This window comes from Chenopodium album, chromosome 13 (assembly GCF_948465745.1).
Source record: "Chenopodium album chromosome 13, dcCheAlbu1.1, whole genome shotgun sequence".
Classification (NCBI taxonomy): Eukaryota; Viridiplantae; Streptophyta; class Magnoliopsida; order Caryophyllales; family Amaranthaceae; genus Chenopodium; species Chenopodium album.
In genome coordinates, this window is record NC_137846.1 from 4,553,814 (window position 1) to 4,578,060 (window position 24,247).

At 34.8% G+C, this 24,247-nt stretch overlaps 4 protein-coding genes across 5 annotated transcripts; 2 read left to right on the forward strand and 2 right to left on the reverse strand.

The window, feature by feature from the left end:
* Positions 1–226: 226 nt before the first annotated feature.
* On the forward strand, positions 227–3,339 carry LOC145574330 (psbP domain-containing protein 1, chloroplastic-like). Its single transcript, XM_081632087.1, has 3 exons — positions 227–445; positions 1,915–2,349; positions 2,923–3,339. The coding sequence occupies exons 1-3, from the start codon at positions 281–283 to the stop codon at positions 3,142–3,144; spliced, it is 822 nt and encodes a 273-aa protein (XP_081488213.1). The 5' UTR covers positions 227–280; the 3' UTR covers positions 3,145–3,339.
* A 44-nt stretch (positions 3,340–3,383) lies between these two features.
* On the reverse strand, positions 3,384–7,847 carry LOC145574327 (AP-3 complex subunit mu-like). 2 transcript variants are annotated; one of them, XM_081632085.1, is made up of 8 exons: positions 7,474–7,847; positions 7,207–7,309; positions 6,995–7,105; positions 5,725–5,814; positions 4,965–5,212; positions 4,520–4,729; positions 4,211–4,418; positions 3,384–4,053 (listed from the first exon to the last, which is right to left on the reverse strand). In XM_081632085.1, the coding sequence occupies exons 1-8, from the start codon at positions 7,506–7,508 to the stop codon at positions 3,808–3,810; spliced, it is 1,251 nt and encodes a 416-aa protein (XP_081488211.1). In that variant the 5' UTR covers positions 7,509–7,847; the 3' UTR covers positions 3,384–3,807. The 2 variants fall into 2 exon arrangements, with proteins under 2 accessions (XP_081488211.1, XP_081488212.1); XM_081632086.1 differs by having other exon boundaries at positions 3,385–4,053; positions 7,224–7,309; positions 7,474–7,515.
* A 1,073-nt stretch (positions 7,848–8,920) lies between these two features.
* Positions 8,921–14,932, reverse strand: LOC145576042 (Golgi apparatus membrane protein-like protein ECHIDNA). The gene is made up of 6 exons (XM_081633829.1): positions 14,753–14,932; positions 13,910–13,966; positions 13,558–13,761; positions 13,363–13,422; positions 12,940–13,066; positions 8,921–9,242 (listed from the first exon to the last, which is right to left on the reverse strand). Exons 1-6 carry the CDS (start codon positions 14,765–14,767, stop codon positions 9,154–9,156), a joined length of 552 nt encoding a protein of 183 aa, XP_081489955.1. The 5' UTR covers positions 14,768–14,932; the 3' UTR covers positions 8,921–9,153.
* A 1,175-nt stretch (positions 14,933–16,107) lies between these two features.
* Positions 16,108–19,577, forward strand: LOC145574331 (chloroplast stem-loop binding protein of 41 kDa b, chloroplastic-like). Its single transcript, XM_081632088.1, has 10 exons — positions 16,108–16,289; positions 16,775–16,909; positions 17,017–17,103; positions 17,221–17,311; positions 17,396–17,450; positions 17,578–17,638; positions 17,795–18,016; positions 18,401–18,517; positions 18,611–18,700; positions 19,257–19,577. Exons 1-10 carry the CDS (start codon positions 16,188–16,190, stop codon positions 19,431–19,433), a joined length of 1,137 nt encoding a protein of 378 aa, XP_081488214.1. The 5' UTR covers positions 16,108–16,187; the 3' UTR covers positions 19,434–19,577.
* Positions 19,578–24,247: the final 4,670 nt, after the last annotated feature.

Consider the following 24,247-nt stretch of genomic DNA (forward strand, 5'->3'; position numbering starts at 1 on the left):
CAAATTTGGCTGAACCTAACAATGGCAATAGCCCATGCATATACATTATTTTTGAAATTTGGCACAACCCGACATGAGTATTAACTGGCTTGCCATTTTTAACCGATTTACTAAGTTTTTAAATTTTTAAGGAATTTGTTATTTGCTAACATGAGTTACACGACACAATACAATACGAGGCCCCCTCCGGCTTTAATTACTTTGTACTTTAATCTATAATCTCTAGTAGTCTCTTGAAACAACACAAAGTAGGAAAGAGAGTCCCAAGTAGATAACGAAGATGGCGTCCATCATCATCTTCAAGTCACTTCCGGCGCCTTCTCTCTCCTCAAGTTTTCTACCCACCAACACAAATGCTTCCAGTTCTCAAATGGGGTCCTTTGTTTTCCCACATTTATCTCCTCAATTGAAGCCTTCTTTCAGGACTTTTTGCAAAGCTCAAACTGTAAGCTTTTTGCCATCTCCTTATCTACTTTTTCTTATTCTCTGATTGTGAATTTTTGGTTAATGGGCTGTATTTTTACTTTTATTATACTTAATAATGCTTATATTTACTATTAAGTGCTTTAATTTCTGATTATTTGTGGCCTTTGTGGGTTTTTTTGCACATTATGAACTGCATTTGGTGTCATTGGTGATAGCAATGTATCATGTATGATTTGCTAAATGGGTGTAAGAGCAAGAAACCCATTACACTAATTAGTATAGGCATTACACATAAATCATGAAATGACCATCAAATTAGGTACAATCTGAAATTTTGATTAAGATGGACTTCCCATTTCCCAACATCATGTGGTTATGCCCAAGAGATTACAGGAAAAATTATATCTTATGCTTCGTATGTATTAATCAACCTTTGTGCTTATAACAGTACCTGAATCCGACACCCGTATCCAAGTTCAGCATTACAAATTCAGGAGAGGGGGAGAAAGGTTGAACTACATAGATGCAGTTTAGTTATTGAGAGCACCTAAACAAATGTGTTTTTTTTTTTGAATAATTTGATCAAATGTCCTGCTTAAAATAGGGAGAAAGACCTTGAGATGCCAGTATATATTGGTTACTTGGCTTCTTTCTAGATTTTGGAGCTTGTGTTGTGTATTCTATAGCTTTAATCATGTTGTAATCAAGATATACTTTGAATTGCAGGCGAATTCATCTGTCTACAGAATCGCCGTAAAGAATTGAATTTTGAATGTACTAATATATAGGGGTGAGTGTAGTAGGGTACCCTGTAAAAATTTCAGGACCCGGAACCAGAACCTGTTGCAATAGGTTCCTGAAAACCGAAACCTGTTGCAATAGGTTCCTGTCTTTAAAAAGCAAGATTAATAGTTACTTAATTTTCTAGAATATTTAATATAAAATCACAAATACTTATATTAATATCATTAATTAAACCTTTAAGAGTAAGATGAAAAATGAATAAGAAGAGGGAGAGAGGTAGGTGATGGCTTTTATACAATTTTGATATAGAGCTTTTATACTTTGGCTTAAATGATAGGTTCCGGTTTCATATACCCTATAGGAAACCTATACTGACAGGGTACCCTACAGGTTCCGGGTCCAAAATTTTATTACCCGGAACCGGAACCGGAACTTGTTGCAACAGGTTCCCAATTTTATTACCCAGAACCGGAACCTCTACAGGTTCCGGTTCTAGAACCTGCGGTTCCGAGCAGGTTCCGGTTCCAGCAGGGTACCCTGAATTTTTGCTCACCCCTACTAATATAGACAAACTTTAGGATGCTCTTTGATCAGCTTTCTTGTATTGAACTTTTGAATCATACATTCATACATCTAGAGGTTCATTGCTTTAGCTTCTCCAATGATTCTCATGTATTTCATTAGTAACACTTGCATTATTACTGCAATGGGCTTCTCACAGGACATTTTCTACCATATAATCAGACTCCAACTTTTGCTGTCTCAAGAAGGAATGCAATGGTGGGGCTTTTCTCTGGATGCATTGCTACACAAATCATAACCCACGATCGTGCACAGGCTCTACAATCTGTTGGTTTCAGGGAGTATATAGATTTTTTCGACGGTTATTCCCTAAACTACCCTAAGAATTGGATTCAAGTGAAAGGTGCTGGGGCAGATATTTTCTTCAGGGATCCTTTTGTTCTCGACGAAAATCTTTTTGTGGATATATCTTCACCCTCATCATCTAAGTACAAGAGTGTTGAGGATTTGGGTCCACCAGAAGAAGCTGGGAAGAACATGTTGAAACAATATCTAACAGAGTTCATGTCTACTAGACTTGGTGTTCGACGTGAATCAAATGTCCTCTCCACATCTTCTAAAGTTGCTGATGATGGGAGGCTCTATTATCAAATTGAAGTAAGGGCCTTATTTATCTGAAATGTTATAGACTGTTACAGTTTCATAGTTTGTTCTGGTCGTGTGTTTGGTTCACTTTGGCCTTGAGTCCTTGACAACTAAACATTAGATGTTTACTAGAACCTAAAATGAATAAGAGTGCTGGAATTTTAGATTCAGAGAATAAGGATTAGTAATAATATTGGGTTACCTAGCGTACTTTTTTCACTCAGATTCAGCAGAGACAAGAACATGATGTGTGAACTGAATTGGACTTCTGGCCCTAGGCCGTTAGCATTCTTGGCAAGTAGCTAAGAAAGCTGAGTATGGCATTATGGTTCTACCTTGATTGCTAGTGTGTTGAGCTTGCATTAGATACTGAATAATGTGATGGTGTCTCCATTCTTGAAACTCGAGCTTGCAGGACAATTTGTGTTCTTTCTTAATCTATGAGCATGTCTATCAGTCTATTACTGGCAGAAATTGTAGCATTGTTGTCATGTTGTAGCAACTGTTTTTTTTTTTGAATTTTGATTTCTCGTTTGCTTATGTTGTATTGTAATTCCTTCTGACATGCTTTGATGCCGTAAACAGGTGAACATTAAGTCATATGCCAACAACAATGAGTTGGCTGTGATGCCCCAGGATCGTGTAGTTAGGAAGGAATGGGATCGAAGATACCTTTCAGTTCTTGGAGTGGAAAACAACAGGTTGTATGAGTTGCGGTTACAAGTACCCGAAGATGTATTCCGAGAGGAAGAAAATGACCTTCGTCAAGTAATGGATTCCTTCAGAGTAAACAAGATTACTGCCTAATTTATTATGAGTGCAAGGCAATTCTTTCACAATATTTACTCAAGACGGTTTAACAAAGCAAATTTTGTGATTCCAACTCCATCTACTTCTCCATTTTGCAATCTCTATGAGCTGTATCAAATATTCAAATTGAATTACAATGTTAAGCAGCTCTTCTGTAATGATCATGAATGCAATTAGTCGTATTTGCTTGTATATTTTAGCCTACTACAATATGTTAGAATACGGTATCATGGGGAGAGAATACAAATCACGTAAAAGGATTTGCTAAGCCTCCATTGCCATCAGAATTACAGCGGTGATTGGGTGAAGGAGAATTACAGTGGTAATTGGGGAAGGAGAGAAGGATAAAAGAGCCCAGAACTTGAACTTTTCAACCTCTATAAATCTCTATTTCCTTTTAAAGTCTACACACATGATACAAGTATCTCATAATCAATAAATAAATAAATCAACTACTCTAACACACCCAAAAGCTCTAAAGATGGCTCACACAAATTGACAAACTGACATCATGAAATTCCTAGCACCAAGGTCCAATGAATGATTGAGATGAGATATGAGGAGGAAACACCCTGTTTTCTGCAAAGCTTCAAGAAGGCAGATGTTCTTTGTAAAGTCGTTTCCCAAGGTCTCAGGGCACATATCCAGAGCCTTTTAACTTTATGACCTCACTTGATACTCCCCTGCACGAGTTAGAGCTTTGAAACCCTTGTAAGGCCGATTTGCTACATTTGACACTTCAAGCTTATCTATTTTCAGGCCAGAAAGAGCAATACCCATAATGCGGAACTCTGCTACAAAAGTTGGGAATACATGAAGCTTTTCAAAGCCTGCTTCAAGCATTAATGTTCCTGTCAACGAAGGGGCTTTGTCCTTCGGTATTCCGCCAATAGACCAAGAACAGACCTGGATTTGTGTACAATGTAAGTTCATGGATCAGTCAAGTCTAACACCTCCCCCCACAGAAGAAAAAAAAAAGAAAAAAACAATCAATCATTCATTCAAAGCTAAATAAGGAAAGGTAATCTTTGTACTGATAGCTGAAATCATATAAAAGTGTTACCTTGTTAGCAAGGATGTCCACTGTTCCATGATTTGCTGTCAGATCTGAAGATGCAACACAAGGGGGCAGTTGAAATTTCACTGTTATAGAATCGATTGTCTTTCCAGGATCATGCCGTATTCCAACCATAACACTAACACGACATGCACCAGAATCTGAAGTGAATTGTGGTTTGACATATATCGGGGTACTCTTCAACTTTTTAACCCTGCAAATAGAAAAGAAGATAAAAATATAGTAAAATCTCAAGGAATAAGGAAGCCAAAGCATGGAATATTTGGAAGTATATCTGAGTGTCTATCTACTCGCCTGTAACTCATAAGCTTAAACTGTCCATCAGGTGGCACAAAAGACAAGATTTGATGTGATTCCCATGGTCGAAACCGGACACAAGGATGGAACCTTACATCATTTAAGATGCTGGGATTTGCAAATGATAATGTTAAGTCAGGGACACCTGAAAGATGGCAAGTGACTTGAACTTCACCATAAACCTCACACTTTACTAAAACGCCATCCCTGAGCAACATCAGCAAAGAAAATGTAGTTAAAAAAGGAATTCATAATTGTTAAACTGTATCTAGCTGACGTCAAATTAGCACAAAACAAATTACCAGAAACTAATGCTTTGGCATTGATAACACTTCAAATAGACAAGATGTAAAAAGATCATCAATAAGAGAACATCTAAGCCTCAATACACTACTAAATATTCCAGGACAAAGGGGAAGCAGAGTCAAATAACAATGCCAACCTATTTATGATTGCATCCATTTCTTCAACGAGGTCAACATACACTTCATTGCTTGAATGCTTAAGTTCTGTTGTCCTCCATGGCACACATGATGCTGTTGCACCTGGGAGCGTGCCGCTAACATTGGAACTATTACCAGTCACAACACTCAATACTTTGCTAATAATGTTTGGTGGTGCAATCATCTCTCTCAGGATGTTAGGCTCTGTTGTCAGAGGAAAGCCATTATCGATCATCTCATCAAGAAGCTGCAAGGCAACTTGAGTCACTTTGAATTCTTGTTAGAAGCAAACCCCAAAGACAGCCTTGTACATATGAACAACACATATTACAGACTGATGGAATAAATTGAAACACAACCTTATATCCAAAGAGGTGATTCATGAAATCTAGCCACAATGGAACAACTATACATATAGCAGACGTGATTTACTATATGCCAGGATACAACAAAATCACATATCAATACTTTGCTACTATTAGAACTGTATATTCAATCTTCATTTCATTGAATCATAAACTCAAGGGTCTAACTTTCAATTATTGGGTGATAGGATCAAGAGAGAAGCATTACGCAAACGTCAAATACTGTCTACTAACTCAGAAATCTCTAAAGCAATCACACATTAAAAATCTCAGGATGTTAGGCTCTGTTGTCAGAGGAATGGCCTAATTTTACTTTAGGAAATCCTGTAACAAGAGCACATAAGGAAGAGCAGGGGATAATGAAAGAAATAGATTACAGATAACTTAAAATTACCTCATACACAATAACAAAGTTGTCCTTGATTATGTCTTCATTCATTCCTCCAAGATAATCTGAAAGTACATCAGCTGCTCTGCAAAGAAACTAAAGGTGGAAAAGTTAAAGTTCAACTGCAATGTTATTTATGCATAAGATGTAAAAAAGTATTAAACAGGGTGCATGATTTAAGTGTGCACAATTTAATGAGATCCAGCATTACACAGAGGACTGCCTAGAGTCTGCATATTTTGCCAAAATTTCCATGTCTGACCACTAAAATTATCCTTTTAACTGGATAAGGCAAATTATCTCCAAACTAGAAAAAAATGATAGCTTAGACTCCCTCTCCTCCCCTTTCCCACCAAATCCTTGCTACTAAATAGTAAATACACTATAAAGTAATCTATCCACCCACGAACAATGTACATACTTATTTGTGACCCACAATATTGTGAGTCACCATTATTATGACTTAACGGGATTGAGGGAGTGTGTAAATTGGTCCATATGCCTCTCTCTTGCTACTTTAGCGCATTCCTTACAGAATAAGTAGATAGCCATCTCCAACCAAGGGCATATATGCAGAATCACATAAGGGTTCAATGAGACTACTCCTAAACCAAGCACACCATTAAGGTTGGAAGGCCTAGGATAATTATATTAACTATGAAGTGCATTTTCTGATATGCCAAGAAGTATCAATCAGACATGTAACCAGTATAGCATATAAGAGCAAATAAAAACACAAGATAAACACCATCTGTCAAATATTGTGCTAACACCACCAGCACACCAAAGCTACCCTAAAACCGAGCACATCGTTATGCTTGGAAGAAACTTGGATAATGATATAAACTGTGGAGTCAACCGTTTCTGTACCCATATGACAGAAGTGTTAACCAAACCTAAGTTGCAAGTATAACTAGCAGAAGCTTTAATTAGTAAGGAGTAACTGTTACCCATATGCTAGAGCTAAAATTAGCAATGCAGTTTCTATTTCTTTTATTAAAAATGCAAAGATTGAGCAAAACATTGATTGTGGTTACCCTCCTACGAAAGGGTTAACAAGGCCTCAAGGAGATGAACACCCCTTCTTCATCATTTGATAGATTTCCTTTTACAAACCTTGACATTATATTTCAATTCCACTTTTACTAAAGGCAACCAATTAACCAATTACTCACGAAATAAAAGCATACACATTACCACACCAAAGTTCAGGTCATTCTTTTGAAGTCAAACAAATACAACAGATATAATTTCAGCAATAACCAAATAATCTAACCTCAATTGCCATCAAAGGCGGCATTTCAACTTGAGAACAAGCTAAAAATATGATCCCATCGCGAACAATGTGGAAAATGTAATGTGTTGGTGAAGCAATCACTGATGGAAGCTATCACAAAATTCAAACAATCAACATTACAATTATCGGGTCAGATTGAATTGACATGAATTATATAGAAATTATAATAGATGAAACAAAAATTAGGGTACCTTGGAAGAGGAATCACCTTGAGAATTGGCTTGATCCCAGAACCAATCACAAATAGACCGATCGACCCGGTGGCCGGTCAGCTGTTTTTCCAGCACAACCTCCCTAAATTCACAAGCACGAGAAAAAAATTAACATGTAATTAAAATTTTCATATGGATATTATTGAAAACATTGATATTGAAAAAACCCAATTGAAATAAGTATGAAAGATTGAAAATTGTTGAAGGAATTGGGGAATCTGGGATTGTAAAGTTAAAGAATTTTACCCAGAATCTGATAAGATGAATATGCATTGTAGCATGTTTGTGTCTCTTTCTCAGGTTTCTCTCTCCTGGAGATTTTGATGAGGTTCAATGGTTGATTTAGATGTTAAAGCTTCGACCTTTTGCGTTGAGAAATTTAATATGAGTAGAATTTTAGATGTTGAACTTTGTTTGCGAAGATTTTGCTGTCACTGGTGAAAGTTGAAGAGAGGAAGAAATTACACTCCGTAAGAAAGGAGAAAACTATATAGAAAAATAAAAAAAAAATTTGAAAAAATAAAAAAAATTTATTATTATTATTTTATAATATTTGGAAGGGTTAAGAAAAAAAAAAAAAAATTACAAATACAATTACATTGTCACGCATGGTCATAAATTTGTCAAAATCTTATGGTATAACCAAAACTTGAAATCGAATCTCGTCTATATCATTGTCTTTTGTGACTCTCTTTACATAAAAACACACACATACAAATAGTGATAAATTAGCTTATCTTTAAATATAGGATGACCAACTTATAGATTAATATATTGATTTGTCCTTATATTTGTAAGGTTAGAGCTTTGATGGGTTTTGATTTTCAATCGATTTGCAAATTGAAACCCTATAAGTTACTCTTAAGAGGTTTGATGGGTTTTGATTGATATATGGACTTGTCCAAGAAAACGATGATTGATATTTCCATTAAGCTTTGTTCTCCTCACGTGATATTTATCAAAACTTGAATTATTTTTGCTTAACTAAAATTATTTTTGCTCTTCTTATATCAATTAAAACTTATTTTAACGTGACCAAATAAATACTTGTGCGTGATGGATTAATAATACCCACAAGTCAATTTTTTAACCAATTACTCAGTTATTCATACAAGACTTCTTATGTTGTGCCATACCATTGCCCCAAAGCCTCACCATGGGCATGTCCCATATGCTTTGGTGCCTCCTGCCTGGCAAAATTGTACTGTCTCGACTTAGCACAATTTCTCTCATGTTCACAAATTCATCCTAAAGCTAAGGTACATTGCGCATTTTTTACCCTGTATTTCGTTGCAAGTCCTAATAATTATGACGAGTGATTTGAATAAGCTTCCCTACTACACCATGCAAAGTGCAACTGTGCAATGACAAAAATAAGCCACCAGAAGGAAGTTAGGAATTTAGCAATTACAAAAGGATACACAAAAAAAAGGTCCATATGAACACCAAAAGTTATGCTATATGTTGAGATTATTGGCACACTTGATACTTGAAAGTCACCTTCTTCATGCTTGGTGAGCTGCTAAATAATAGCTATGTAAAACAAAATTGCAGGAGAATATTAGGTCTATTAGACAAGCCTCACGAGCACACAGGCACCAAAGACGGGAACTAATTCTGATATGAATGTGGTATAAGGTCATTGCACAGAGTAACGAAAGAGGGGGGGGGGGGGGGGGGTTATTAGACCATCTTTCAGAGAATAGGAAAAAAGATTCAAGTATCTAATTTAGTTGTTTATACAAAATCATTATGAATTTACGAAATTCGAGCTGCATCTTTACAGAAAATAGACACCAAAAATGAATTCAGTCAAGACTAAGTTGATCAGCAGCTGGCCCCGACAAATTCTTAAAGTATTCAGCTTTGAATATCTCCTACAGTTTGACATGTATGCATAAATCACACGTACATCAATTTCCTGCTTCACACAACACTGAAGGCTGATTGTATAGTGGATGTAAACTGAGATGTTAGTGTCTGGGTGGCAAATTGTTGGAATTGCTTCTTGGCATCTGCACAGAAGACAGAAAATCTCTCAGTGAACCAATCTAATTTTAAAATAACACAGCAAAGAATAAGGAAATCCAGACAAAGAGGGTTGAATCTTGAGGATAATACTAAAGAAACGATAGCATGGCCATGAAAAATTCAAACAACAAAGTTTAGAACTGGAATGTATGATCTGTTTGTATCAACCAGATTATTATCCATATCCAACTTCACAAGGTTGTTCTTGAGGACTCGCAATATAATCACACCATTTAAAAAACAGAACATAGTTCCACATGCTTTCCCAGAAATAATCCACTATTTCCTAGATTAAAGCTAGTGCAGTTAGTTCAATCAGGCAATGAAGACAAACAATCTATCACTAAACCACTTCAACCGCTAAATACAATCACCTACATGGTTGCAATGTGAAGGAAGCTTGAAAGATAAAATCTGCATATTGTAAACCCAGGCAGTAATAGTGTACTGTACCACCAAAACTTTTGATTACTTGCTGAATGATAGTAGCACATAAACCTATCAACACAGCACGACTTTCTATACAGGTCAAAGTAGATACGATAAGTTGATCTCTGAGATAGCATTTCTAATAAAGAATAGAAAAAAGAAACTAACACTAACACACTAGGTGCTGTGTACTTCCCCCGGGATCCAAATCCAGAGGATGTTTCCAAGGCTGGAGCTAGCTAAAACCTAACAAATACAACCTCCTCTACACATGGAGACAGAGATCCCCACCCCTAAACTGATAGTTCTTAAAATACTGATTAAGTTATACAGGACTTGAATCACACAAATATCCTTCAATACCTGCCGTCATTATCTGTGCACATATCAGAGCAATACCTCGTTGTGTGAAAAAATGATGTACGGAAACCAAATTTGAAGGCTATAATACATGAAATCGAAGCAATTTAGGAGGTGTCGAGACCCGGCGTCAGATTTTCACGAAACTCTACGGGATGCATCCCGGGGTCATATAATGTTTTTTCAACCCATAAACGACCATTAGTCAGCTACATAAAGGCCCCGTGGAAGCTTATAGGCAATACAAGAGGCGTGTACGAAATCGAGTAAATTGGATGCTTAAAGGAAAATTGGATGGTTCCACCCACCCTATTGGACTCCTGGGGATATTAGGGTCTATAGGAAGGTTAAAAAAATGTCGAAAATTTGCAAAATTGAAGGCTACAATCCACGCTTTTTTGGCAATTTCGGAGGTTTCGGGACCCGATGTCGAAAAGTCTCGAGATAGTAGGGAATACATCCCGGGGTCATATAATGTCGTTTGGTACCATATATGATCATTATATGTTGTCATAAATGTCCGTGGTAGCCTCGAGTTTATGAAATCGGTGTAAGTCGTAAGCGGGTAAATCGACAATTTAAAGGTATATTGGATGGTCTTACTGACCCAAATGGACTCCCGTTGTGTATTAGGGTCCATGGGAAAAAGCATCTTGGCAATTTTCGTAGTTTCTGGGTCTAAAAAAATGAAAATTTGTCCAAAATTAAAGGCTATAATACACAATTTTGGGTCAATTTTTGATATTTTTTCAAAAAATGAACTGAATGCGTGGGTGACTCTTGGGGTCATATAAGGTGGTTATGTGGCCAATCTTATTACTGCTGATGCGGGATATTCCTAGAGTACTTAGTGAAACTTGAGCCCATGATCAGCCCGAGCATGCCATGGCCTAGACATGGGCTCTACTGCCCAAGGCAAGGCATACCATGGCCTAGCATATGAAGCATGGCACAACTGCATGAGGCATGAGCACAAGGCACGGGATATGGGCACAAGGCAATAAAAATAAGAACACCTTTATAAAATATCTACTTTTGGCAATAAAGGGTATTGTCTTAGCTTGCTAAGCAAGGCCAAATAAAGGCATCTTAATACATGACAACAAGGGGTGTGCTAAGACGCTGAGGTAGTAAAGTATAAATAAAATGGTTTAAGGCACCAAGTAGGTCTCCGGGGGAGGGTTGGCACCTCGATGCCTAACTTTGCTCTCCGAAGGCAAAATTTGAAGTCAATAATATAGGGTGTCAAAAATTCAAGTGATGATAGGAGATTCATCATGGGGTTATATAATGTTGTTAAGAATCATATACAACCACTAATCGGTCACATAAAGACCCATGATGACCTTGAGTTTATGAAGAAAGGCGTGTACGTAACCGGCTTTATTGATACCCTTAAAAGCAAAGCTGATGATAACAACCACCCAAATGACCTCCAAGGGGTCTCGTAGGGTCTGTGGAAACACTTTTTCCTCTTCTTTTTCAGGCCAAGAAAAAGTCGAAAATTGTACAAAACCTAAGGTTATAATCCATGCTTCTAAAAGAGTTTAGGAAGTATTTCCAAATTTGAAGTGGGTGTAGGAAGTGTCCCTCGGGGGTCATAAGAGTTAATTTAGAATCATAAAATATCACTATGTAGTCCCGAAAATGAGTTTGGTCACATTATATGGCTATTTTGGAATTATGATGTAGAGGTAGTCAAGGGTTGCAAAAGATGGTTCCAATCACCAACTTGACAAGGTCTTATTAAGGAATCAAGAATCTTTCATTGGGTTACCAAATCCAAACTCACCTGTGATGCATGCATAAGTATTGCCTCAATTGCATTAACCTCAACTCTAGTCTCATCCACCAATACATTATCATTTGTAAGCAACATACTAATGTTTCTCATCTTGGATAGGTCTTATTAGTTCATCCAGTATTGTTGCAAAGAGAAAATGATTCAATGCCAACCCTTGTTGTAATCCAATCATACTACAGAAGTCTTTTGTCACCCCGCCACAAGTTTTTACATTTTGATTTATAAACAAAAGCATGTTAACAATACCCCTCATCACCAACTAAACAACCCTTCCATCCCACAATACACCAGGACCCCACAAAACCCCCTAGAGCTCCCACGATGTCAAATACCCGTTCCCATATTTTCCCAAGCTTATCCTAATTTTTGGGCTTTCCACCTATTTTTCCCCTTTCCTACCCTATTATCCATATTGTCACCTCAAAGGGACCAATTGCTCCCTCTTTACACCATTATTTGAATCCCAAAACCATGATATCGTCAAGTGTGGAACCTAACAGCCTCTCGTTCATAGGGTGCACCCTCTATAATAGTTATTTGGATCATTTTTTATTAAGTCACATGCAACAACCTTAATCAAACAGATACAAAAGGGGTGGTCAATCACCATTTAGCATGCATAAGAAGAACCAGCAACACTAGGAATTGAATGCACCAAGACAAGTAGACATATTAGCTGCAAATTTATCAGTAATGCAATTATGTGTCATCTCATACCCCAAAATAATTTACATATATCAACTTCTCATCAACATAAAGCTTCTTTTGCAATGGATATGATAAAACTGAGGGCTCACCTCCCCCCCCCCCCCCCCCCCATCTCTCAAAAACAAAAAAACAAAAAAAAAACAAAAAAAAAAAAAAAAAAAAAAAAAAAACACCTAATTGCAAATTGATTTGCATTCAGAAATGCAAAAGGAACTTTGTTAATTGCATTCTAGTGACCAAGTGATTATACAACCATCCAGAAAAGAACTTATATACTTAGAACTTTCCTCAGATTAAACAACCAAAAAAGGGACACCACACAAAACTATCTTTTAATTTAGTTGAGATAATCAACAATTATGCACACAGATTTTACTCACCTTTGCGGCATTTAGTAAAACCTACAATGTTTGCAATGCCGAGAGACAAACACACTGCTACAACAAGGAGATAATCCGCTTGAAACCGTATCAGAGAAAATATTCCGAGAATGATCCAGGCAGCAGCCTACAAAGAAGGAAAAATTAACAAACCTGGACTTAGATAGCAATATACCAAAATCGGCATCCCAAATTATATAAGATAGACATGTTTGGAACCATTGTATACTTCATTAAGTCCTTAACAAAGTTATTTTAGGTAGCAATTGTACCAATTCAAGAACAGGATGTAATTTTAAGAGAGTACCTCGTAACATTTAATTTGTATTTGTAATGGCTCAAAAAAATAGATAGATATTTATTTGCAAGAAGGGACTACATTATTTTTAAAGAAAATAAAGCGAAATGAGGAACTTCACTCACTGTGAGATAAAGGCTCCACCAAAACAGCCACGAGTCCTTCTTGTTCATGCGAGCCAATGACTGTATAGCACAAAAAGATGAATTTATACAGAGAAACTTAAAAAGGCACGCCATTCAGCTAAGCAAAAGATGGTCAAGCAATACTCAACATGCAATGACTATTAGAACAAGTCTAGTGCAATAACGAGTACTTACCTCAGGATCAAGAGATTCAAACTTCCAGATACTTTCTCCCAAATCATTAATTTCATTCCACCACCTTAAACCAACCAAAATGCGACCACTTACATTCTTGACAACCCAAAAATCAAGAGCAGCAAGAAGAACAGTAACCACAAAGATAATCACGAAGTTATCGAAGAAAAGTGCAGAGAGAATGTAAAATGCTAAAGCTGCACCCTGCATAACAAAACACCCATGATATTATAGTGTTGCCACATATACATAATTAAAAAAAAAAAAAAAAAAAAAAAAAAAAAAAAAAAAAAAAACCATCTAGTACTAAGACCAAGCGTGCCATTGGCCATGGGCTCTCATAACAACATACCTTGAAAAATACATGAAAGAAGCATGTCTTTGGGTTTGAATAGTTTTCAGTAGGAGCCTGCAAATTAGGAGTAGAGTCATATTAATCATAGATATAATGATATGCCAGGTTTTATGTTATACTTTATAACAAAGGAAACAATAAACTTTGGCACTCAAAGTTGTCTACTTGTACCAAACCAGCACACTCGGGCAGTCAATCGAAATTTTGCATGTTTTTAGTCCAAAATGAAATGTGTTGTTTCCAAATCCATGACAAAACGTCGGAAAGTTAACACCGAATGAGTGATAGTTCTTTATAATAAATCACTCAAGTAAGACCCCTAAAAGTATTGCAACAGTTTTAGCAGCAGACAATCCGATTTGCTTAACTTGCTCTAAACATCTAAGCTATTAAGTCAATGATCACGGTCAACAACAAAGAATACAACAAGATTATAGCATCAGAACAAACTACTAGCAAGAAATTCCTTCCCTAAAAACAACAATTTGCAGATCAACAAAATTTCTTAATACTTGATACTACATTGACCTTCCAAACTTCTGACAACAATATCTTCTCAGAAAATGTTCATGCTACAATTACTACAAAATCATAGTCGTAAAACACAGATACAGCGCAAAATTCAAGACGAACAACACAAGTAACAACACTAGGATCAAGATCAGGATCAAATAAAGCTTAATAATCAAACCAAATTCAGTGTCAGATCTAAGTAATGAACAATTAAAATCATAATCAAAATGAAACTGAATCAGCAATTGAATTCATCAAATTAACCCTAGAATTTTTACATACGCAAATCAAATTGAATCTTTAGATAGAGAGAGAAAGAGGGATTACTTGGACCGGATCCATGGAGAAAAGCAAGACAAATGAAAGATTTGGCGTTGAAAATTGCAAAATTGTTAGAAATGGCTTCTTTTATTGTAAGATCGAGGGAAGTAAAAGCGACCTTTGTTGCTTATTTCTGCTTCTTCCACCTCGTTCCCCTTTGTATTTTCTCTCTCTTGTTTTTGTTTGTTTGTGTTTGTTACAGGATACAGACGTATGACGTATCAATGGTTTTACCCGAGCCCGACCCGCTATCAGAGGAGGAAGATAAGTTTGGGCTTTTGCTGTAATGGTTGAGTTTCTGGGCTCACCCAAATTTATCTCTAAAAGTCCGTAATTGAATTCTCATACAAAGAATATGAAGTAATTAGGCCCCTTTCTGCTTAGCTTTTTTTTTTTTTTTAAACTAATTTCAAAGATAATAAGTTTAGATACGTTTAAATTAGAATGTTAAAAAAAAAAAAAAAAAAAGTTCAACTTCAAATATTATAAAAATAAGTTCAGATAAAATAAGTCAAATACAACAAAGTTTGAATTAAAATGAACTTCATTCTATATTAATTATAATTTCGTACAATATGCTATTTTCAGTTTTCCTACAAAATGAAGTTGTGAAGAGTAATAAAAGAGGAAGTGAATGATTTCCTAAAAATAAAAAAAAATAAAAAAAATAAAAAAAAAACAGGAAGTGAAGGAGAGTCTGGACTTCCGGAGTTTATAAATTAGATTATTGGACTACTGCTTTTATACTTATGTATAATTAATTTAATTAACATTTCTTTCTTTAGCAATTGAATCGTTACAATTTTCATATTTACGTTTAACTCAATTTAAGTGCTACGCTTCTTTTTCGGGAACAACTTACTAACCTCACAATGGAGAGTTATTTTTTAATTTTTTTTTTGGGTCATAATCATTCTTTTTGGGCCATAGTGGAATATGATTTTTTTTTTAAAATTTTTTTTTTTATAGATCTTAAGCAGGTATGCAACTAAACGAGTAATCGAATTGATCTAAATATGCCCCGCTAAATAAGTAAGTTGGCTTGTGCTATTTTTGGGTTACATTTTTCAACACTAACCCAACTCACTAAACTAGTGATATAAATTAAGATAGAGAGAGTATTTGGAACTAAACATGCTCATTTAATTATTACTCCGTATATAAGTGATCCGACCCGAATAGAGACGAATGCGGCTATTGGGTAACAAGGGGAGGGAAAGGGTGTGGATGTTATAAACCGAAGTGTGGGGATGAGATAGGGTCATAGTCTTATCCTAACTGGTGAGAAAATGGGAGGGAGAAACCAAGTGAAAGAAAGAACACCACAAACTACAAAGATGATATTGATCATTAATATTATTAAGGCCAAATTTAGCCCACTAAGCAGTAGCCCTTCATTATTCAGCCATTGCCAAAAACCCATAAACTACTCTGAGAAACAATGGCTAGTAGATTGGTAGTGGTTCAACCAAACCAAGCAGCTTTCTTTCATTCTTCTCTCTCCTCTGACTTCAATGGCTGTAGACTCACCCACTCTGTTCAGGTATTTTCATTAGCCAATTTAGGCTTTTATTAGAATTGTTGTTACAAATTTGGGTGTTTATCTAATTTCCGTCTTTCCATTTAAGCACTCCTTTTTGCGAAATTAATAGTCACGTATACTATTTTGACTTTTTGAGCTATGCAGTATTATTAATCATGTACAAGTAGACTATTACATAATGGAGAAGTTAAGATAATATGACAACTGTCTAGTACGGAAAGAGAAATTGAAAAGGGAAAAAATCAAAAAAAATTGCTTCATGCCCATTAAAGTCACATATCAAAATGAAATGTTGGTGGTGGTGTTATGCCAAGTTACAATGTATTCAGTGGTATTGCTAATTTAATTATGTTTCTGAAGTAATATTGAATTGAGTTTGATTGGAATATTGGGAAGTAATGTCTCATTAGCTTGGAATTTAACTAGAGTTGTACTAACCTTGTTTTGCTACGAATTGATTTACTTGATGTTGGGTATTGTTGCAGTTCAAGAGAAATGTGGTGCAGCCAAAAGGAGCATTACATGTAACAGCATCAAGTGCCAAGAAAATCCTTATCATGGGAGGCACCCGTTTCATCGGTATATTCTTGTCAAGACTCCTTGTCAAGGAGGGACATCAGGTACTCGTGTTGAATTCAAATCATCTATCCCACTTTTTGCGCGCTGATGGGTGTGCACGTCTTGATTGGCTCAATTACAGTAAGTTTGCTGTTTTGCCTTAATCTAGGTGACACTTTTCACAAGAGGAAAAGCACCAATTGCCCAGCAATTGCCTGGTGAATCAGAGGCTGATTTTGCTGATTTTTCATCCAAGGTATGCTGACAAAATACAAAATGAATATGATTTCATCAACTTTACAACAGTAGTAATTTAGCTCTTTTCTTAACCATTATGGTTATTTTAATCATAATCACATTACCTGATTCTCAGATCCTACACTTGAAAGGTGATAGACAGGATTTTGACTTTGTTAAAAGCAGCCTGGCTGCAGAAGGCTACGATGTTGTTTACGACATAAATGGTAAGTTGTATATGTATGTCTCGATTACACAGTTCACGGCTTGATGCATACTTGGATATTTACATATGTAGTGTCTCATTACAGGAAGAGAGGCAGTTGAGGTGGAACCAATATTGGATGCACTTCCAAAATTAGAGCAGTAAGCCTAGTCTTCTAAACTGAGTTTCTTTAGGAGTCAGGCAGATAGATTCAGACAGTCAAGGATAAGTCTGTCTTGACATTTTAAATTCAGAAAGTGACTTACAATCTATTCTTGTACTTACCAGATATATTTACTGCTCGTCCGCTGGTGTTTATCTCAAATCAGACCTCTTGCCACACTGTGAGGTAATCCAATGACTACAATTACAGAGTTGCATATGTGATGTGCACTGCACCAGTGCACCGTGTCTAACAACATGGAGTTAGAACGTAGAACTTTAAACAGTTTGCAGTATATTAATCTCACATTCATTGACATGACTGGTAACACTATATTTTCAGGCAGATGCTGTTGATCCAAAGAGTAGGCACAAGGGAAAGCTTGACACAGAGAGCCTGCTTCAAACAAGGGGTGTAAATTGGACTGCTTTAAGGCCTGTGTACATATATGGTCCATTGAACTATAACCCTGTCGAAGAATGGTTCTTCCATCGCCTCAAAGCTGGCCGCCCAATTCCTATCCCTGGTTCAGGAATTCAAATTACCAGTCTCGGTCATGTTAAGGTTAGCAAACACCTCACTGTTATCTGCTTTTAAATCATTATACCATCAGAAAGTACTGCACTAGTATTGCTCACAAACAAACTATAGCCGCCTTTTTATGCTGTTTATCAGTGCTATCAGGTATAAGCAATCAGAAAATTGCACTTCATAGATAAAGAGTATGAAAAGAATACAGGCCTTGTTCGCTTCAACTTATATTAGTCAGATTTTTAAAAATCAATCAAAAATCAGGGAAGATCAATTTTAGTTAGAAATAATCAGTTCAGTTCCGTAAAAATCAGTTGAAGATAACAAGGGCTATAGACTATATAGCTGTATAGATTATGTGCTTGCATGAAGGCAAGTGTTACAAGTCAAAGTGTAATAAAAGGGAAATTGTACTAGGACTTGGCAGATGCATTCGTAAACGTTCTAGGAAATGAAGCTGCAAGTGGACAAGTCTTCAATATTACTGGAGAGAAGTATGTAACCTTTGATGGACTAGCAAGGGCATGTGCAAAGGTAATGTTGCTGAAATTTTAATCTGTGGAAGTTAAAATAAACCCCTAACTGTTAATAATCTTTAATTTCTTGATTATTTCGTTCGTTTTTCAGGCTGGTGGATTTCCAGAACCTGAGATTATCCACTATAACCCCAAGGAGTATGATTTTGGTAAAAAGAAGCCTTTCCCATTCCGTGACCAGGTATCACTCGACTATGCTTGATTTTAATCGTTTCATCTTCATTTTCCATGTGTTAAGAGGAAACAGTATCAGAATAAAATGTTAAATGTGTATTGCATTAAAAAAAATTGATAACTAGGAACAAAAAAGTTCAATTGCACTATAACACTAGGAAGTCTTGCCATCTGTGCCATATATGATATGAAATGGATGATATAAGAAGTATTAAGCTTGGGGATCATATCCGGAAAGGAACCTCTCTCATTCTGTTTACGACTTCCTTAATTTCTAAATGGAATGCTATGCCCACGGCTGCCTTAAGTATAGGTAACAGCATAATTGTCCAACGAGTTTCTAGGCCTTACTGTCAAGGTTTTCCAAGAAGAATTGTGGCATAGATGCTTGAAGGCCTTCAACTTGCACTTATAATCAGTTTTTTTATTGCAACAGGCTGACTACTTAAATCATCATAGTTCTATCTATCCCTGCTAATTTTATTTGGAAACATCTCATTTTAGCTGATTCCTCATAACTGATATAACTAATCCTGATTCCTAAGTTTGTTTCTTAAATGCAGCATTTCTTTGCATCAATAGAGAAGGCAAAGAAGGAACTTGGTTGGACACCAAAGTTCGACTTAGTCGAAGGCCTCACAGACTCATACAGCCTTGACTTTGGAAAGGGAACATTCAGGAAAGCAGCTGATTTTGAAACAGATGACATTATCTTGGGCAAGACCCTTGCTACTGTCTAAAATAGTTTTCTGCTATGATCAACTATTTATTGTTGTAACCTACGGAGTACATTTTTTCGCGCTCTTCAAAAATTGATTATAATCAGAGATTAGTGTGGTTGGGTCATGAATGATGCAAATATATTACAAGTAATTATCATGTAATTAGGCATGTCTCAGACTTGTTTAATTAGCCCTCTATAATCCTTTCTTTTTTTTTTTTCTCTCTCTCAATCATGAAGCACAGCTTTGGGCCTTTTGCACTGAAATATGTGATGGGGTATCCAGTGGGCTTGATAAAAAGAGAGCTTATGGAAGCCCAAATTCATAAGGCTGTTGGAAGCTGGCTTGATCCACACAAATAATTCAATTATTATGTGTTGGCCCAACTAGTCAATTTTTTTTTAAAATCAATTGGGTTTGGGCTACACCCAATGTTAATGAGAGAATGTTGAACTACTTACATTCCCACAAATTAACGGCCCGGCCCAACTAGTCAATTAATAGCACAAAACTTTGAGGAATGATAATCTAAAGAAAGTAATAATGCTATGATCGAATCCAAACATTCTATTTTAATTACTTAGGCCGTTCTCTTTTACTCACCACATAAATACACCGTTACTTTATTTAGGGCCTGTTCATATTTACTGAACTGAGCTGAACTGAACGGAACTGAACTGATTGGAGCTGAACTGAACTGAACTGAACTGATTGGAACTGAACTGAACTAAACTGAACTGATTGGAACTGAGCTGATCCTGAATTAAGCTGAAATGAATATTTTATGTGAGAGGGAAATTAAGAGCTGAACTGAACTGAACTGAACTGAACTGATTGGAACTGAACTGAACTGAATTGATTGGAACTGAACTGAACTGAACTGATTGGAGCTGAACTGAACTGAACTGAAATTAAGTAAATATGAACAGGCCCTTAGTCAATAATACTCTCTTTTGCTCTCTTCACTACACTAGTTTACATTTTTTTTTTTTTTTTTTTTTTTTTTTTTTACTTTTAGTGTTTTTCTATCAATCTATTAATATTAATCTAAATTGAAAACTTGTTCATAAGCTCGGATATTTCTAAAGGAAGTTAAACCCGATAAATAATGTGTGGCTATTTATGTTCAACACGATTTAAAATCACAAATGTGAGCTATCATCATTCCCATACTTCACCTCACTTTGTCTTTACTATTTTTAAATAGCCAACATCCAATAATATAAAAACATTACCATAACACGAAATCTCGAATTTTTTGCATGGTGGTAGTAACCTAAGTCAAATAATTAACAACTAAACGTCGGTGGCTTACTCGTATTTTTGTACCCAAAAAAAAACATTATCTTAAAATGTTTATTTGAATAATCATCTTATCCAAAATTTAGTCATACTAATACTAGAATTATCCTTAATTCCTTTACTTGTGGAGTATTATTCTAACCTTAAAATTTAATTTTAATATAATCCACCAATTAACGACTAACACCAACTACTAGAATTAGTCTAAGATCAGTTAAGGAAAGCAAACCCGCCGTGACGTATGGCGAGGTTAACGTTGTTTACGGAGGTTTGAATTTGCCACGTGGGTTGAAATTAGGCTTTCAAATGGTGGCATTTGGCACATTTGCAGACGTCACATACTCAAATAAGTTGCCACGTATGTATTTTTGGTGGATCCCATAAAATTATCTCTCGTTAAATTTTTATGACGGTAAAGTAATGTGGACATGACACGTGCAGGTGTATGCTTACGTGGAGGTATGAGGTATGTTAGTTTTAGGGACTACTGTAGCTTCCTAAAATAAGGCATAAGGAATTAAAGTTTGACTCTTTTGTTTTTGACTTTTTGTAGGTGATTCAGTATCCTTTCATTTTTTTTTTAAGGACTAATGTGTAATTTTTGACCATTAATATAATCTATTTAGTAGTACTCCGTATAATAAAATATAAAAAAATGGATATTATTTCAATGTTGCGTAATATTTTAAATAATAAAAATCACTTTTATGTATTATTAATAATAATACTTAGTCAAAGTTAGTATATAGATAAAATAAAATCACTTTTATGAATGATAATAAAATTGAAATGATGTATCTAAAAAAAAAAAAAGACAGAATTGTTATGAAATATTTGTGGATATCCATTATCCTCCCTTTTATCATTCAAGAACAATCTAGATCTAGGGTTTATATTCTTATCCAACCAAACCCTAATTATATTGTATGTATATATATACCTAATCATATGGAATAAAAATATACAGATTGATTCTCTCTCCATATCTCATATTTCTTCTTATTTTATAACACGTTATCAGCACCAAAGCTCAATATAATTGATCGAATTAGTTTTACGACGCATATATAATTCATCCGTGATCAGGTATGTAGTCACCCCTATTTTGATTATGTTATAGAATTTCTTGAGTAACGTGAGTACAATTGATCATTTGCACAATAGATTAGTTTGTTTTATATTCTTCTGCTTTCAATTTTCTAATAAACCTACCACCCAGTAAAACATGACATAATCAACTAGCAACTTTACCATAAAACTATATTATGATTTGGTTAATTATCTAGTAACATGCATGATTGATATTGTAGTGTTTAAATCCTTTTCTTAATATAGTTTAGGATGCATTACTGTGTAGTTCCGAAGTCTGCAATCTTATTTCTGCAATTTTGTTTAATAGTTATTTATATGTATTATTAGATCCAATTCTTTTAACTTACTACCTTGAGTGATTAATATTAATTTATTTATTTTACGCTTGTATGATGTGATAATTTGACATATTAAAAGGTAATTTGATGGTAGTGGCAGTGTAACATATCTATATGCAATTTAACTAAGTGGTGATGAGTGTTTTTATCACATATATGATGATGACTGATTTTCCATCTTCGTTAATTTACCTTGTACTCCGTATTACAGTACCAATTATAGATTTATTTGCAAAGCTGGTCGGATTAATAATTTTCTTGGTTTTGATTGACTTTGAGATTAATCCTAGTTTTATCTTGAATAAGTTTGGTTGCTTCATATTGTTTACTCTGTGTTTGGTTTAATGTAAGGTATAGTAAATAAATCATGTTATTTTAATATATTTATATTATAATTTTGTTTGCTGATTTTAAAATCGTAACCGTATCTTATACCATAAAAGAAATTAATTTATTCCGTGAGTGTCATATTGCTAATCAGAGAATATATGTACAAATTACAAGCTAAAAGTTAGGCTACAAATTAGCTAACTAAAAGATAATGTTTGACAGCGATCTTTGACACACTAAAATAGCTAAACGTTTGCTAACACTGAGGAAAGTACGTATACTAACTATATTAGTAAATAAGATGTATACAAATACTTATAGATTAGAATACTTCGTATATGATAAACATATTCTAACAATATCAAACTTGATTAGCTTTATCCTAAGAATATCAATTACTTATGATATTTTATGATAAATATATCTATCTAAGTGATTTCCAAATTAATAAGTCCTCAATTATGGTATTTATTTTAGATGGCATGTTTAGACCTTATACTCCGTAAGATAGATGACATGCGTTCGGTATATTGGTATATTAAGTTCACTACTAAAGAGTATCACACTAGTTTTGATTTGTTATGGAGAATACTTATTGGGTTATAAGTCTATCTAGCTGTTAAAAGAGCTTAACTTTGATTGAATTAAGTGACTTTAATTTGATGAGTATGGATTAAACTTTGTGGACTAAATTTTCATGGAAATGCAACGAAGTCTTTAAAGATGATCAATATTGCTTGTATTTTATGAATGGAATTACTTGTATGTGGGTGATAGTCTCATTGACCATATGAATATTTGCTATAAGATATTTAAAACCATTATCAAGAAATATAATTCATGAGTATGATTTAGCTCTTTGATGATAGATAGCATTGTTTTTAATTATCTTTTTGATTGAGATTGCAATATTTGAATGCATGATGTCATATACTTAATTGATTATATGGATATTTTCTAGTTGACCTCGAATTATGTTAATCATATTCCATCTTGTTTTATTTTATTCATTTATTTTGTTAATTAGATGGAAAAGGAGTTGATTGATAAATTATAGTAAGAGATGATAATATGAAATCCGACCTATAATTACTATGAAATGGTCAACTTTCAAGCTAATACTCATTCGCATCCCCATTTTGGGACTTGGAGTTTCACATTTTGTTCTTTTAATACTAATGACATGCTTATAATGCTGAAATATTGATTGATGTATGATTGAATTTAGTTATATATGATCTCATATGTCTATATAAAGTTGGTTTATAAAAATGATGAGTAAATTGAACATGAAAAGGACTTGAAGTTCCTTAATTTATAAAGGGTCAAAGACACCCAAAATATTAATATGAAGATACATATATGATTTAGAAATTTCTATTATTTTCTAAGGTATGTTGCTAATATACCATTCATAATACTAATGTGATCCTATAAATATTGATGATTTAATTTATAGATTACTAAATTTACTCAATCTCGAAAGTAAATGAGAAATTAGAGGTTTAAAAAGATAACAAGGTTGTTTGTATGTTTTTTTTTTTTTTTTTTATTATAATTCATTAAAAGGTTCATAAGAATATCTATTCAAACAAGTAATAATGTTATGACGAGTTCAAGAAATTAATCACAATATTGTGAGCAACTAACCTAACATATTTATTATGCCCCTACTTATAAGAGTTTAATATAATTGGGTAAGAGTGTATAAGAATAATTTTATTATGCTTGATACGGCATTGCTAATAGAATTTACGCCTTAAAAGGTGA